The sequence below is a fragment of the Prenolepis imparis genome, unplaced genomic scaffold, assembly GCF_030444845.1.
Source record: "Prenolepis imparis isolate NDT839.2.m4 unplaced genomic scaffold, iyPreImpa1.0 SCAF_3, whole genome shotgun sequence".
Lineage (NCBI taxonomy): Eukaryota > Metazoa > Arthropoda > Insecta > Hymenoptera > Formicidae > Prenolepis > Prenolepis imparis.
Window position 1 is genome coordinate 9,898,506 of NW_028141161.1, and position 17,387 is coordinate 9,915,892.

General features: G+C 41.1%; 2 protein-coding genes across 3 annotated transcripts in view; one reads left to right on the forward strand and one right to left on the reverse strand.

Moving 5' to 3' along the window:
• LOC145933364 (uncharacterized) overlaps window positions 1–17,387 on the forward strand; it is a 79,713-nt gene that overhangs the window by 33,684 nt on the left and 28,642 nt on the right. The window contains exons 8-9 of the mRNA XM_083032995.1: window positions 1,069–1,465; window positions 11,872–12,145. Coding sequence (XP_082889121.1) covers window positions 1,069–1,465; window positions 11,872–12,145 — 671 coding nt within the window. The remainder of the gene's footprint in view (window positions 1–1,068; window positions 1,466–11,871; window positions 12,146–17,387) is intronic.
• The window catches only part of LOC145933368 (uncharacterized), a 106,508-nt gene continuing 98,602 nt past the window's right edge, over window positions 9,482–17,387 (reverse strand). The window contains exons 1-2 of one of the 2 annotated variants that reach the window (XM_083032999.1): window positions 10,826–10,847; window positions 9,482–10,504 (exon numbers count right to left, since the gene is read on the reverse strand). In XM_083032999.1, the coding sequence (XP_082889125.1) occupies window positions 9,726–10,472 (747 nt within the window). In that variant the 5' untranslated portion in view covers window positions 10,473–10,504; window positions 10,826–10,847 and the 3' untranslated portion in view covers window positions 9,482–9,725. Of the gene's footprint in view, window positions 10,505–10,825; window positions 10,848–17,387 lie in introns of those variants that run through there. The other variant, XM_083033000.1, reaches the window with a different exon arrangement.

Here is a 17,387-nt window from a genome sequence, read left to right on the forward strand (position 1 = left end):
CATTGGAAGATTTAAAAATACGATATATAATTTTTGGGAAATATTTATATTGTCTTTTCTTTATTTTGCGTTACATTAAATGCTCTCTTGATGCTATAGGTGAATAACACTTAGGCATGCGGCGTCTCGACACATGTTTAGCGTACTAAATACAGCTGTCGGACTCTCTCAACCTTTGGCCGATGCGCAATTTTCGCATTAAGCGAATAAATTCCTGTATCGGACAGTCGTATCTGCTGTGGTAGACGCGGCGCTAAATAAGAAAGGAATAAGTCCGGTAACAGTGTTTTTCGTGCAGACCGGCAGTTTGTTCGAAAGGAAAAAACGGCATTTTGGCGATCCGTTTCTCGTCGACGACAACGTGTCGATAAATTTTCCCGCGCGTGTATATATACTTATATATACGCACGTGCGTGTGCGAGCCCGCGAATAACGTTGCCACGGATCCAATTTGAGATAAACGCGCAAACCGGAAGGCGCATTGTTCGCGCGGAATAGTACAAATTAACAGATCGATATCGCGAGCCCGGCGCAATTAACATTGTGTACACACCGGCTCGGATCGGCTTTCTTGAAAATCTGACGGTTTAATTAGGGCGTCGGGGCCACCACCTTGTGGCAGATGCGGGGTCCGGTCGATTAATTAACAGATGGCGGCCCCCGGGTATCGTTCGGGCTCATCTCGCTCATTTAAATCGACGCGGTCCGCGATAATCGTCCGCGTCTGCGCCGGGGATTTCGTTTCCGCGTCTTTACCACAGCCGATTGGCGGTTGTTTCGCGATAAATCTCGACCCAATAAGCTGTCCGATCGACGAGTCATATAATCTTACTGAAATCTCCCGCGAAGCAAAAGTCTCAACCGAGGGAGAAGTCAGGGGGCTCATTATTAATAATTATAATGAAACGTAAAACCACTTATGATAATTATATTTTGATATGGATTAAGTAATTTTCTTAAATTAATGTTAATGAGAAATTTATCGTCACAACTTTGCATATTTTTTGTTCGAAATGCATATTGAAAATATGTCTGATATGGTAAATGAAGAATTGATTTCTTCGACAGCTGTTCGAGCGTCACCGGTGAACATTGTCGCGACAGCGACGGTTGTGACGGAGGAGGCTCTTCTCGGCGACGAGGAGACCGAGAATTTCGAAAGCGAGTCCGCCAAGTCCGCGAACGAGGAGGACGAGGAAGTGGACGTCGATGTTGAAGAGTGCAGCAGCGTCGACGACGGCCCGGTCCACGGGGTGCTGGCCGACGATCTCGTCGGCATCGGGAAGCCGTCCTCGCGGAAGTGCCGCGCGGATCGATGCAAGGCGGACGAGAAGAAGCAGCAACGTCTGAGGACCAGCTGCAACTCCGACGAGCTACGTGACGTCGAGTGCCAGCTCGAGACCAAGGAGCTCTGGGACAAGTTCAACGACCTCGGCACGGAGATGATCATCACGAAGACCGGCCGGTAAGTGACGCATGTCGATCACGAGAGAGACGCGAGAAAAGGTTTCTGCGGAACACTCGACTGCGAAGAACGCGCTAAGTCACGCAGAGTTTTGACGAGTGCTTGTTGAAAAAGGCGCGACAAATTTTTCGCAATATTAAACAATTTTTCCTTTTTTCAAATTTTTTCTTAATCTTTTCGCGAATAGAATAACATTTTATGTCTTCTATACAAATTTTTAATCTCGCAGTATGTTCCGCAGGAATCTGGAAATGCGCGTATAATTTACGTATTTATTCGTACTCTTTTAAACCTCTATTGACAATCTTAATTTTATCTATGCAAATGCATAGCGATTCTCTCAGCGATATAAATAAATATATATTGAAACCATTTTTCTTGAAACGTTAACGCAATCCAGCCTTGCGAGAGATTGCTCTTTTAACGGCAGACATGACATTTTGCGTTTCCTTCTTTCAACATCGCCGAGGTAACTCGGCAATTATCTTTACAATATTGTAACGTGACTACGCGAGAGCTCATGTTCACGCGCATTAATCGGTCGCATGTAAAGAGAGCGCGACACCGAGACGAGTGTCTTTAATTCACAAGCAAATATAGCAGGAAAAGCCCCCCGGAAAGAACCCCCGACGCGAAATATTATCGGTACCGATAGCGAGACGTCGGCTTGCTTGAACTAATGGATTTCATTGACTGACGTTTTACGAGATATTTAAGGGACTTTTAGACGTAATTTATCGCGCGCGTATTTTTATAGGTATGCTAATAAAGTTTGGCCAGGCCCCGCAGCTGCGAGGCTCGAGAAGCGTGACCATGTCGGAATTATGAGATATATATTCGTGCGCGCATAGGGCTAATACTCGGGAGAACTACCTCCGGTTATCCTAAATGTGCGTGTATACGTACATACAACCTTGAAGCGTTACCTCGATGATCGATGCACCCCATTATCGCTTGAAGTTCGCGATCGCGATCGCGGAACCCGCGAAAGGCGGGACTTCATCTCTGGGAATTCTCGGAGATGGTACGATCGAGATAATCTTCCAAGCTAATTGCGAAATACCGTCGGAATGTATTTTTCGTCGGCCGTGAAGTTCTTGCGATTTAGACACGTGTTTTAGTTAGATGCACAGTAAGAGAAAACAGAAATTCATTTAATGCTTGTATGGCACAGACCGATCTTACACGTATAATCGAAGAATTAAGATAAAATATTAATTGAGAGTACAACTTGTTTTTAGTCACGACAAATATTGTATATTTAATACAATAATTGCAGAAAGAAGTATTGCTTATATTAATTAAATAGTTTGAAAACTTTAAATATATAACAGAAATTAATTTAATATATTTAAAATATTAAATATATATAATTAATACATTTAACAATTATTTTTGGAAAGTGATGTTTTTTTCTTAATACTTTTTTTCATTATAATTTTTAATATATTATATTTTTTTAATAATTTGTCAAATTTTATTTTTACTCGTGATAGTTAATATTGCGTACGATTCTAAAACAATTCTAAATTACATAAAATATTCTAGATTGATTGGAATCACCGATAAAATTCTGCGCCTATTACAATCTTTCTGTAATTTAATCTCGTCGTAAGGTAATTCACTTAAGCTGTGCACCTTATTTGCAATCAAAGGCGTATTAATCACTTGCTCCGCTGATTTTATTTTACTCGGCTATAGCATTCTGTAGCACGTAGGGCGTTTGTAAAGCGACGTAAGCGCGGCGCTAGCATATTTTATGTGGTGCAGAAAGTAGATGATAATCCGATAAGCCACGCGATTGTAACTGTGAATGTGATTACGGATAAGCCGCAAGTCGTGCACAATTATGAAGCGCGCTTCGAGAATTGCGCATATATACATAGGTGCTTCCGACTCGAGCGTAATCGGATGTCTACTGATCTTACAATTACATTACATTCTAGGGATTCCTTCGGGATTCCTCGAAACACAGATTCGAGAAGGAGTCTTATCGAGATTCGCTATATTCATTTTCGTCTTCTTTTTCGAAATTTATATATTTATTTAAATTGTTAATCGAGCAACAGCTTACGAAATTGGAAGCCCGAAGCCCTCGTGGACTTTAAACGATTCTCAGATCGCCGTGTACGAGTTAATTCTTTCTGGATGTGTATTTTCTTGCTCCTCCTCGGGTCGCGCTGCGGTTCGCCTCGGGCTGTTTGTCGGTGGAAATGTAGCTGTTACTATAAAGCGCAACCTTGAAGTGTTAGCGCGGTGATCAATGTCGGATACGCCATATGTGTTTGTCCAGCTTGCTCGGATATTAGATGTACTCCGGATAAGCTCCGCGGCTCGGCCATTAACGCCCACGATTCCTCCTCGTATGTGCAACAATGTGTGACATATGACACGTGCTGCTATTACGTTGCTATCTTGTTGAACGAGGAGAAAGCCACGTGGTTAGATAAATCGTACGCTGACTCGTTTGACTTCGTCATCCGTTCCTCGATTGCGATCTCGACGATAGTTCTGCGTCTAGAAATACTCGCGCGAGTATCAATACTTCAGTGTTTCGTTATCCCCGTAGCAAATTTCAACCTTTCACGAATCTCTAAATCCTGTCATCGTTGAGAAGTATGAAATATGATTCTCGACTGACAACTTAGAATAGGATAAATTAGAGTGACGTGTGTCTCGTTTCTTTTTTTTTTAAATTTAACAATAAAGGATACAGCTGTGCGCGATAAAAATAAGCGCGATGCAAGAGATAGGGAGATGATAATCGATAAGCGAGAATGCGATTTCTGATAAGCCGATAAACCTTTAATTAGGAAATACTTAGCGGCTCTCTCTCGAGTAATTATCTACGAACGCAAGATGTCGGAGGCCGCCTTCCAACAGGCAGACTTAAGAACGCGATCAGTCCTGCTACATTATAGCGAAACGTACATATGTGTTTACGCCACCACGCGGAAAGCAGATGATAATTGGATAAACCGCGTGCGTACGGAACGATTTCGGATAAGACGGACGGCGCGTAATTACAAAACGCCGCGAGAGAGCCTCGGGTGGAGAGAAGAACGATGATCGCCTGAGAATAATCCGTGCCGCAATCCGTGCAACCTTGAGACGTCGTCGCGGAGAATGAACGGAAAGGGGAAAGCGATATGAAAGTTGCAAACCATTCGCAATGTTGAATAGGATTAAAAGTATAAATGTATATTGCAATTGATAAGGGGGGAGCGTCTGATAATATACCTGAATAAGATTTTTAATAAGAATCGAGAGACGGTTGAAGAGGTCAGGTTTCTGCGAATTAATTGACGATACTTTTAAGTGGTGCTCGAGTGAGAGAAGGTGGTTCCAAGAGTCTTTGACAGGGCACAATGAGCTGTTAAGTGCATTAAAAAAATTTCGAAATAATCCCAGCGTGTATCGTTGCTCGGCTAGGCAACGACGATCGATATATCAAGGAAACACGGCGTTGCACGAATAGCGTCGTTAGCAACTAGCAACAATTTGGCACGAAATCCCAGCTGAGCGAGCTCTGAACGTCAATCTACTGAGTGACAATACGAATTCGGATACCAATCAGGTGGAATTGTTTGGCCCTACGGGGTGCCAAGACCGTAAACTTCTCCGGTTCCTCCTTGAACATCTCGGAGAGAGAGAGAGAGTCTCTCTTTTCCCACGTTGGCACCTGCCACTTTTCAAAATCTCTCTCTCTTTTTCTCTTTCGTCTTTTCTTCTTTTTTTTCGTCGTCTTTTTTTGTCGTTTCCTTTACATCCCACAATGTAGTGATTCGCAAGAAAAGAAATCTTTAAAATGCGTATAAACTTTACTGATTGGTAAACAGAAATCAATTTCTAAGAAATCGGTAAAAAGGAAATAATTCTCTGACAACGATCCGAAGAAAAGAATACAAACAATCAATTTGTTACGGACGTCTTAGAGATCTAAAAAGCCGACGACAGCAAAGACGAAAGGAAGAATAATAACACGAGATTATTAATTGAATTTTTGGTCGTAAATATAAATACGACAGTTTTTCCGCCTAATCTTGAAGAATTAAAAATTTCATACTTTTTTGGTTTCCGATAGAGAGATAATCCTTTTAGCGCTCGTTTGTTAGGATTTCTGTTAGGACTCTTCACAATTTTCCGGTGAACGCAAACTCTTCGTCGTAGAGACGCGATGGAAAGCAAAATGGTCGCCGAGCTCGCTCTGCGAGAAGAAGAACGCTATCGTTGCCGTCGCCGTCGTTGTCGTTGCGGCCGGTGCGTTTTTTTCAGCGTTTAAGTGGGTAACCGTGGACTGCGAGCCTCGCACGGAATAGGAGGTGCGGACGAGCAGGTCAGGAGAGAGACAGGATACCGGCGGATAGAGGGTACTCGTCACGCGAACCCTTCATCAAGGTGCCAGCAACCTACATTATACACTCACACGCGACCCTGGGACGATCGTGTGCACGTTACACCGCGGAGAACATGCACAGAGAACAACGTGTCGAGAGAAAGAGAGAATGAACGAAACAGGGAAAGAGAGAGAGAAAGAGAGATCGAAAGAAGGTAGAGATAGGGAGTAGGGGTAGATAGACATCTCTTCATTTTAGACCCCATTTTCGCGCGGTTATACGAACTGCACATAATAAATACGCAGGGTAATAGCCTTAGAAGGCCTCCGAATGGACTAAACATATATTAATGAATAAATACGAGGTATAACGTAATGCGAGATAGACGAGAGATAAAGAGGAACTTGCGGATTAAAGATGGACTTTACATTTCGCATTATTAAAGTAGTGCGATAATAAAAATATATATATTTTGATATATAAATAATTAATATAGCTCGTCGAGAGAGAGAGGCATAATTGATGAGTGCGCGATCTTCACAGATTTATTGTTAGTATTATATTATTTACATTTCGCGTCAAGATTATATTTAAGAATAATTGCAGAAAGTTGATATATTAAGGTACGAATTAATGAAAAATTACTAACGCGATGACATCCTGCGATGTACATTAAAATAACAATATTTCAGACACTTGTCAAGCATTCTTTTTCGCGTATTTATAGAATATGTAAATTATATTTTATTTCTTCTATCTCTAACTGAAAAACGACACGTTTCGACACTCTTGTACCGGCAGTTGAAACAGCATATTATATCATCTCGCTTCTTTATTATTTTTTTTTTCACGCAAGGGTAGAAATATCCTGTCCTGCGGGGACGGTGTCACGATCGCCGGGACATGAAACGCGCGACAGCCGCGGTATAATTACAATAGCAGCGATCTCTCTCTCTCTTTCCCACCTGGCGTACGAAGTCATTAGCTCGGCAAACATTTTAGGCTTAACTCAGACGGTCGGATCGACGGTGGTATAATATCCAGCGCGCTTCCGTAATCCATTTGTACGAACTCCACCGGTGCGCGGCGCGTTGGAGTCCTTCCTCGGGGGCAGTCTGGGCCCTCCGTTGCGTCCCCCTCGCGAAGCGAGAAAGATATACGAGTGGTTCAAGGCAGCTCTCTCGGGGTGACTCGGGGGGTCGAGGTGTTTCTGCGATTACGGCCTCGTTAGCCACGGGCCATCGAGGACTGCTTGTTTGTTTCCGCCTAATTTGACGGGGAAACGCGCCGTAATGTCGGGACGCGAGTGCACCCCGGCGAATTAGGAGCGATCCGTTGGCGTTAGAATTGGAGGTGAATTAACCGCAGGTAAAATTAGAACGTTTGTTATCGCGATTGTATATAGGGTGATGGTGAGAAACGCTCGGATCGGGATTAAGCCGCGATAATTCTTTTTCAGAAACAATTAAGTCATGTAGAGTCATGTGGCGAGCGAAGTCATTCTCTTAATTATGCATGTTATTATGATTATAATAATAACTGAGTCTACACGAGAGATGGTGACATTTGTCAATTGATTGTCGGGGATATTTATGTAGAGGAACAAATTACAAAAAGAGAAATATACCTTTGTCGAATTAAATATTGCGAGTTAATTACAGAGTTAGTTTGAAAAAATTATTTTGAAACTATTAAATATTAAAGGTCTGCGCGAAGAGCGAATTAATTTTCTGATCGATACATAAAACCTTATTCCATTTACAATTTTGAATAAAATTTACATTGAGTGTATGTTTGTGTGAAACTATTATTTCTCGAGGATATAAAGCAAAATGATGCTACTCCGATACGGTCGACAATTTCGATAGCGATACGAAAGTGACACGCGTCACACGAATTGACTCGTTCGCCGCTCGATTCTCGTAAAAACATGAGTCACTGAACACGGGATTCATAGGGTAGGTACAAGTGTAATGCGCGATAGAGATCGCAAGGGTGGCGGATCTCGAGGGAAAGCGTCGATGGCTTCGCCATCGATACTTAAATAGGCGCGCTTATCCGGGAGGGTGATAGAACCCCCTATCGTGGTAATTTTCCGGATGATTTATCGCGCCGCGCGCCTTAATGTTTACGGAAATGTGAACCCGCATATGTATGTGTGTGCGTGTCTATATACCACTGCTAAAAATACCGGCGAAAACAGTAGTAACGCGCGATCGCGAAATTTATTCTTAGCATAATGCGCATGTAGCAGCAGGTGAAAGTCGAGCACCATCGAATTCTTCGGAAGAAACGTCGTCGTCCACGTCAAGGCTGGCTTCGAGCGATAAGCGAGTAGCTGCAGCTGCTTCGGGGTGCTACAGAAGGAGGTGCAAACGACCCTGATGATTTTACAGAATGTCCACCCGAAGTAATTGAGATAGCGAAGTAATCACGATATTTCTCGATGACGAAATTAATTATTCGCATTAAAGACTCATGTGTGAACAAGGAAATATGTGATTACCATTTATAATAATTTTTTTCATAACAATTTAGAGTTTTTATCAAATATACTGTCGAAAGACACGTGAAATCGAAACAAGCACCCCAGATCTCGCTCCTGAAATCGAATTACAAACGCGGCGAGAGTCTCACGAGCTAGTCGCGAATAAGCTCGCTTGTGTCTCGCGCTCCCAAAATGCGTATGCGAATTTCGAATGCACCATTCGGTTAAAACTCCTCGCTCCAGGACCGACAATCGTGTCGTTAAGGTGCGCCGGGCCCCGTGGCGATGCGACGTAACGACGATACTATTCAACGCGGTTGGACAATGCCCTTGTTAAAAACTGCACGAACCTAACCGAACGCTTACGTGCCGAGGGGGAGGGAGAGAATCGCTTTCGAGGAGCTCGTCGAAACCGCAAAACCGCTTCGAGGCGGTGAGTTTTGCGTCGCGGGGGACCGACCCCATCCTCTTCGCGGAGCCCGTCTTTTCGGAGCTCGTCTTCTTCAGGGCTTCGCGAATAGACGGCAGTGCACTCGCGTGACACCCCTCTTATCTGCATTCGTTTAAAGCCCCCTGCTCTTCCCCGACCTCGTTTCGTTCAGCTCCTTGTGAACGAGTCCTGCGGCTTCGGGGTTTGCTCCGTAAAGGAAAAGGATCCCTGTCATCGGATAAATAGATCTAGAAAACCGCGACGATTACCCTTGCGGTTCTGTGAAAAAAAGCTGACAGGAACAATGGTTTTCGCGCGGAACAAGGATCCGGGCGAGAAATAGTGCGCGCTCATATGTTATATGTGCGTGTGCCTTCAACTCTTTTACATAAAAATAATAACAAACATTTTCGCGAGAATAGCGGACATAAACGCAATTGCAATTTTTTTAAAATGAACAGAGATATATATTCGAGAGGTTTCAATAAAAATTTATTCTATAAAAAAAAATTCAGGGATAGTGATATATTAATTTTTCAAAATATATACATATTAAAAAAAATATGTTTTAGCATATTTATATGCATATTTATTCACATTCCAGCACTCATCGAACTTTCTAAATATAGATATTAAAGAAACTATGAAAAATAGTAATTTTAGTAGCGAAATATCATTACTATTATTAGTCACGATGTTATCCAACATTATAAATCGAGACAAATTAAGAGTCGATCCTCGGTTTTAAATTGTTAGTGGATCAGGGTTATCTTTGTTGAAATCTTTAATATTTAAATCTCACACTTTCTAAATTGTATAGGGCTCATCAATTTCGTAGCGATCGCCAATTAATCAATTCTCGCTTCAACGGGACACAGTGCACAAATGTTGTCTCCATATATGTAATTGTGATAAATTAGTATAAAACACGTTAATCAATTTCGATATTTGTCTTGTACAGCATTATCTCAATGTAATATCTATTCGCGCGCGGTTTGCAGTAGCTCAGATTAATATCGTGCCAGTCATCCTCCACATAAGAAACACGAGAATGCCGCAAATTTGACTGGATACGAAAAATTGATAGGCAGATGTTCGCCACGTGATCACAGCCAATAATACGTGAATTCCCGCATAAATTATGAAAATCATCAGATAAAGAAAAAGAGAGGATATTGCTTTCGATGTTAATCCATTCAGTCTCTTCGTAACTATACATTTCACGTCCTTCAGAGTTCTTGGTACTCGATAGGCGGCTATTCTAACAATCCTCTCCTTCGGAAGGGGTACCGGTCTCGTCGGAGCTATCGAATCGATTTTTCTCAAAAGCGGCGACTCGCTCGTCGACGGTTCTCCGAGCATTTCTAACTTTTTCTGCGACAAGATCTTTCGCACGATCGCAGGAATGTCGGTCTCTTCGGGTCGAGGAGTTTTCGGGGTAGACGAGACTTTAATCAGAGCGATCCTGGTGAAAGATGACGTTCTGGAAATCGATTCATCGTCCGTCGAGATTGCGGATGTGGCGGGGCCATCTGACTTTATTAAAGATTTCAACAACATTGGAGTAAATTCATCCGACACGAAGGATATATTCTTTCCTGATGTGGTAACGCTAGTCGTATCGACGTATTTCTGATGACGATGACGATGATGATGATGATGGTGTTGTTGATGAAGTGCCCTTAGCGGATTGCACGATCCCGGGCATACCATTGATCGTCCTCGAGAGGTATGTCGCGGTGGATCCGTCATCTTTGGTTTTCTTTGTCGGATTGATCAAGCGTCTGGAACAAAAATAATTACATCATAGTTAATAATGTTTCAAATTATTCAAAAATATAATTTTGACCTAACGTAATCTTTATGAAAATAAAATGTAAGAAAAGTTTTTATTTATCAGATATATCCATCGAATGCATATCCGTTGTATTTCACACAGTATGCAATTATTTACGCAATAAATACTACGGGGCGAAATGACGCGATTGCGTTTTAAAATAGATATGTTACGTTCATCCCCGCGCGCAGTCGCTTTCCGCGATAAATTAACTGGAACCCAGTTTTTCACCGTGAAAAAATCGCTATTGACGTATCTGCCATCTGACCGTAGAATTCCGCTCGGCGTTCTTTCCCGCGGCGCGTAAATCACGTGTCTATCGCATGCGATCGCACGAGGACGTACATTGCGGGGCCGGCTAAAAGCTCTCCGACCAGGAACCCGGGGACGAAGGAAGGTCAGGCTTTCCGTGTCGCTATGCCGCGCCAGCGGGATATCCAACGGTGCTCTTGCATCGACGTCGACGCGCGACGAAGGCGCGTCCGAATGGCGCGTGCGCCCTCACGTATTCCTCTCGAGGTGTTGAAAAGTCGACTGCATATACCGGGATTCAAGGCTGGGCCTCGATCTTTTAGCGAAACCCAAAAAACGGATGTTTCTTTCGTCAAGTCGTCTACGATAAATTTAGCGAGGTGGAAATGATGTCGAAATTGTATTGAGACAAAAAGAGATACGTATGATAAAAATGACATGAAATTCGTCAAAAGGATATAAAACCTTTTATACAGGGTGTAATCTTTTAGGGCTATAGAAAAAAATTGCTGTTTAAAAGAAGATTATAATACTCTGAAATTACAATAATATAATAGAAATATGTACATTTAATTTACAGTACTATCAAAGAATTATATATGCGTATTAAAATATTTATGTCGCTGAGAGAAATCTATTTTAAATTGTAGATGTTTTATAATTAACAAATTTTTCGTTTGCGATTATAACGATTATGAAAACGGAATATATGCCAAGAATAAACATTTACCTTTATTTTGTTATGTCATTTTATATTTACTGGGAGAGGTTACATTCACATCGTTGCGAGAAAAATCGAAACTCGTTTATGTCTGTTATTTTCACGTTTTATAACGCGATCACGTGCAATTGTTTGACAAAATAATAATTATATAATATTAAATAACTGTACAATTACGTTTAATTTTGATTAATAATTCAAAACCGCGTTTTTGGACAAACTAGAGATTAAGATTAATTAATTATAAAAGAATCCATCTCTAAAACATAAATTTCTCAAAAGTTTAATTGTTCCATTATTCAGATAGTTAAGTAAAATTTATGATTTTCGTCTTTTCACAGACGAATGTTTCCAACGTGCCGAGTGTCCTTCAGAGGACTTAAGTCTGAAGGTCGTTACGCAGTGTTGATGGATATTGTGCCGGTCGACAATAAGAGGTACCGATACGCCTATCATCGTAGTTGCTGGCTAGAGGCCGGCAAAGCAGACCCGCCGGCGCCCGCGCGACTTTATGTTCATCCCGACTCTCTCTTCACCGGTGATACGTTGCGGAAGCAGGTCGTCTCCTTCGAGAAGGTGAAGCTGACCAATAACGACATGGACAAACATGGCCAGGTAAGAGAACCATCTGTGATGCTTTATTTAGAATTTAATTGATAGATATATGTCTCCCTTTTTTATCAGGACACTAATTCGATGAAAACTAATTGCGAAAAAAAATTAGAATTTTTATATTTATTCCTGCAATGTAGAAAGATTAAAATTGCAAGTTTTATCTACAAATAATAGATTATTGTAATCGTTCTCGTGTTAAAGAAAATGGTTATTATCGTTTTCTACAATTATTATAGTTATTTGATAAAATGCTTATAAAATGCAAATATCGGTGACTTTTTCAAATCTCTATCGCACTCGCGCAATTAGAGAGCTCATTTCGGCATTGAAACGATTAAACGTTCACGCGTCGCGAGAGAAATGTACAAGTCGACCGCTCTGATCTCCATATATAATCTCCGTCCTGGAGGATAATTTCGCGCGCAGAGGATTTTCCTCCTCGGGCGCAGAAATTGTCGACGATAAGGCGCTCCATGTACCCCGGCCATTACGCCGTTCTGTAATTTGCGCCTGCCTTTCAGCGGATGCGTAATTCCTGGGCCGCGCGGCGTATCTCCCCCTTTATTTCGGAGTTTAGCGCACAATAGCCGGCGGACGCGAAATGTCGGGCCCGTTGGACATGCTACCGCTATTACGTGGCGCAAGAGAACCTTCTTCCCTTCGCGTTCGATTATGCCCCGAAGATATAACTTCTCGCCCCTAGGTAAATATAACTCCCTCGGTGATTATATTACGATTGTAAAGAAATTTCTGGTTCGGGAAATGAGGAGAAATTTCAGATTCGATATATTTGCTCAGAGACATTATTAAACATACTTATATTTTTTCATAATATTTAAACTTTAAATATCTTGAGTATGAGTTATCTCAATATTGGAACATTAATAAAAAATAAAAGTTTATAATTCTGGAGAGAGCTCCGCCGTCTCCGTAAATTCGACCACTGAATAAGCGATATACACGGGTCAGTTTAACGAACGACTAGCGCCAACGACGTTGGCGATGCTCGCATTATCGTTTTTCATGCCTTCATATCAATTCCCTCGTCCTTCTCTCGTTCTCGCTCGCTCGCGTGATCGTTGACGAGTCCTCGAGCGATCGCGCGCGCCGAAAATGGCCTCGTAAAACGAATGCGGCGGGACATCACCCCATCAGGGTGAAAGCGTGGGCCTGGTTATCATCGACGCGAGTCGTTAATCGTGGGCGTCGATATGTTGCCAGGAATGTAATATTCCGTTCTCTCGCCATTGTCGTCGTCGTCGCCGTCGTTGCTGGTCGATCGATGATAAACCGGTTGTCTCTCGCTGTCCGCGAAAACTTGTCCCTTTCGCGACGAAAGTCATGTGACAAAATGTTCGAAAAGATTTTATTTTTTGTAATTAATTTTTTGACGCATCTTCCTGCTTATTAACGCGAGAAGTCAAATATCGCGCAGAATAAACGCGCGAATTTACGGCGCGAGTCTCATCCCTTTATCACGAGATTAGCAATAAACCGCGAAACTTAATATTTCGTTATCTCTCCTGACATCTCGTTAAACGCTCGATAAAAGTTAATCCTCAATCTCTGAAATATCTCTTTTATTCCTTAATTGGAAGTCGTGCTTCATATGGCAAGGTATGAACAAGGATTAATTAAACGGTTACTATATAACTTAATTTCAGAACACATTGATTTTCTCAGAAACAGTGAAAATTCTCAAGACTCACGATACTTGATACGAATAATGCTAATGAAACGACAAGATATTATTTAAGAGATAGAGTCGTACATATAAAGATTCGTTTATAATTCAAAGATCGTGAATAGAAAGTCATTGAAAAAATTTTTTAAGTGTTGTGAGTATAACTTATTTATACATTAAAATTTAAATGCATTTTAAAATGTTTGATATATTATTCGTTATACACAATTATACACGATTGATATTCATAATAATAATTCGCCAGAATCATTTTCGTTTTCAATCGTCTCCAACTCGACAATTATTTCAATATTTTAATATATTATTAAAAAGAAAAGGAATTTTTTTTCGATAAAATACATTATTCTATTTATCAAATCATATCACCGGACACTATGTATGTATATACAACATCAAGGGGTTTAATCCTCTTAATGCGTCGCGATGATCTCCCACCCCCGGGGCCCAGAAAATATCACGGGCTTCTCGCGACCGTAAAAATTGGGACTCTATTGGGGAGAACGAACACCTCGGAAGGGTGGAGCGGGCCCATCGAAAAGAGGGAGAGGAAGACGAGGGGAACTGCTAGCTTGGGAACATGCCCATAATGTTGCGGACATTATAGGCGGTCCGTAACCGGTGTCGTAGGTGGTGTATAATAGGTAGTACGAGAAGACGGCGTTGCCTATAAGCTAATAAATTGAGCGGATGTTTGCCCCGAGCTTTTGTCATGATGATCACGGGTAGCCTACGCTTGGGCCCCGTCGAGCACCTTTTGAATCTCCTTTCTCTCTCTCTTTTTCTCGAGACCACTCGCCTTCCTGTATATTTCTCTCTCCGCGACGACGATGACGACGATGAGAGAACGCGTGTGTAAATGCGCGCACGCAAGCGTGAATACTTTTCGGGGCTTTATCCGAGAGGAGGAGGATAAATCGTAGAAATGATAATCGTGATGGGCGAGTTCCCGTCTCATCGTAAATGTTTTCCTTTATCTCCTTTTACGCCGATTGACTTGAATGAATGGTAATCTCGTACTTCAGCATTATCACGAAATAAGTATTGGCGAGAGAGCACTTCTGCTACATGTATTTTTGTGATGCTGCGTGATCTTTTATTAACTTTGCAAAAGTTTTATGAAACATCTAGTCTGATGCTTTTTATGAATACGTAGAAAAGTATAAAAAAGTTCTAACATTTTCAAGATTTTCTCTGTCGCGAATTTATAGCTCTTCGACGCACATATAATTTTTACAAAATTATATCCTTAGTACGAGATAGTTGATATTCGCGTTACTTTTTTTTTGCGCTGTGAAAGAAATTAATGTTACAAAAAAGGACATCTCTTTTATATGAAAATCGTAAAACTTTTTAAGCATTATATTATTCGTCGAAAGTGTTCGTTGGAAGATAACCGAATGAACAGTTTTCGCCTGAATATTGCAATCTTATTTTAATACTTTACACATGCATTATTTTTAATGGCAATATCGCTGTCAGTATCGTGATGTTTATCGCAATATTCGTCCATTGATACAGCTCGTAAAAGTGATCATAATACATGTGTCAGTGTATAAATTCCCTATACATCGAGTAGGCGGATGCGCAAATATAAACTGTTAATAAGCATAAAATAACAAGTAGATCCGAGCGTTAAGAAACCGACGAGTATCACTTCCGACGTTCTTCAAAATGTTTGAGAACTCTGGTCCGCGTTCTCTCGTAACACAATCTCCTTTTTTTTCTTTTTAAAACCTTTGATTCCTCGTCACGGTCGATTTGCGTTAAACTGCGATCGGAAATAATTCATAAGTCGGTTTCGATGCGAGAGAGAGAGAGAAAACAGAAAGGAAGGAAGGAAAAAAAGAGATTGCTCTCTCTCTCTCCTGGGGGATCGAGTCGAGTTTCGTGACGAGGAACTCGTATTCCTTTCCGGCTGTGTACCGGCATTTGCCAAACACCCTGTACACGCGCGCGGAGAGAAGAAACACTGGAAGAGAGGAACGCGCGCGAACAGACACACCGGTTGAAAGCGGTCGGTCGAGCCGGGCGAACCACGCAATGCCAGTCAACTCAACTCGACGACTCGAGTGGTAGGGAACATTCCTTCGCTACGGCCACTATTTCATCGTTTCGTATGACGCGATATTATAAGACCCCCGCCTGCGACTCTGGCTACTACACGGTGGTCCAAAAGCGGCCATCTCTCCACCTGCGCCGCGAGTTCTCGCGCGTTCCCTCCGATCTTTTTCTCCTCTCGTCGGAATTCGTAATCGGCGGACCCGCATATAAAATCTGCTTGTGAAATATATATTTTTATTACCACTGGTTATTTCAATTTTCTATCGTTTACTACAATTATCGCTACTGTTTATCACCGCCATTAATCTTTCATCTAGAAATTTATTCGTACCGTTGTGTCTTGTATACCCTATATGTGTATGAATATTAATTCTCTGTCTCTGATCATCGTCGGCTTTTCGATTATGCATGCGATGTTACACGTTGGAAAAAATAAACAAGATCAGAATGTATCTTTTTATAGTATATATAGTATATATACAAAGGAAATTAAATATACTTTAATTTCTAATAAGTATATTTTACTAATATACATTTTAATTGTTACTTAATTAAAATCTATTTTAATATAAATTTATATTAAAAAATAAAATTTATGTATAAAGTATATATTTAGTAGAAAAGAAAAAATATGAAAAGAAATCCATTCTGAGCTTCTCGATGTTTGCATCAACAAAGTGATATCGTGCATTATATGTTTGCATCGTATAATGATGTTAGAAGATTTCTAAAAAAAAAAAATACTATTAACAAGATATATAAATCTTACTCATTACACGCGAAGGATGTTGAAAGTTCTATCGATAATGATTGTTTAATTTTGAAGTGAGCGGTACTTCTTCGAGAGCGCGGGAAAAAAGTATCGCGGGAGAGATGTAGAGTTAATCTCCTTGAAATATCGCGGACGAGAAGGATTTGCCGTAATTACTGGTTGCTCGGTAAACACGCGGATAAAGTGCACGCGGTGCAATGCTGATCGACAGGTGGGAAAAAGTATCAGTAACGATTGTCCTATATACTCGTTTCCCGATACGTGCACACACATTTACGTTGGGGTATCTCTCTGCTTTTGTCTTCTTTTTCTCCTCTTTTTCCTCCGTCATTTTTTTCGCGCTCCCTTTCGCGGTATATAAGTTTTGCCACGGAGAGAGGAGAGAGAGAAAGTCATTTCCGTGCGGCGGAATTTTTACGATCCAGCTGGAGAGTGAACACGATTACGTGGGTATTTAAATTCGCAGTACATAAATAACAGCCAATAAATAAGTATTAACGGTGTGTATCTATCATATACATAATTTTTTTATACATAATTGGCTGCTGCAGAGAACGGACAAATTGATTTGGTAATAACGAATCAATGAATCAATAAATTTCGGATGTATGTGTATCAGCTTTTAAATATTTATGATTTCGCCATTTTAAGATTTTACATTAATATTTTTATAGACTTATATTTGGCAAATTTGCGATGTCCGT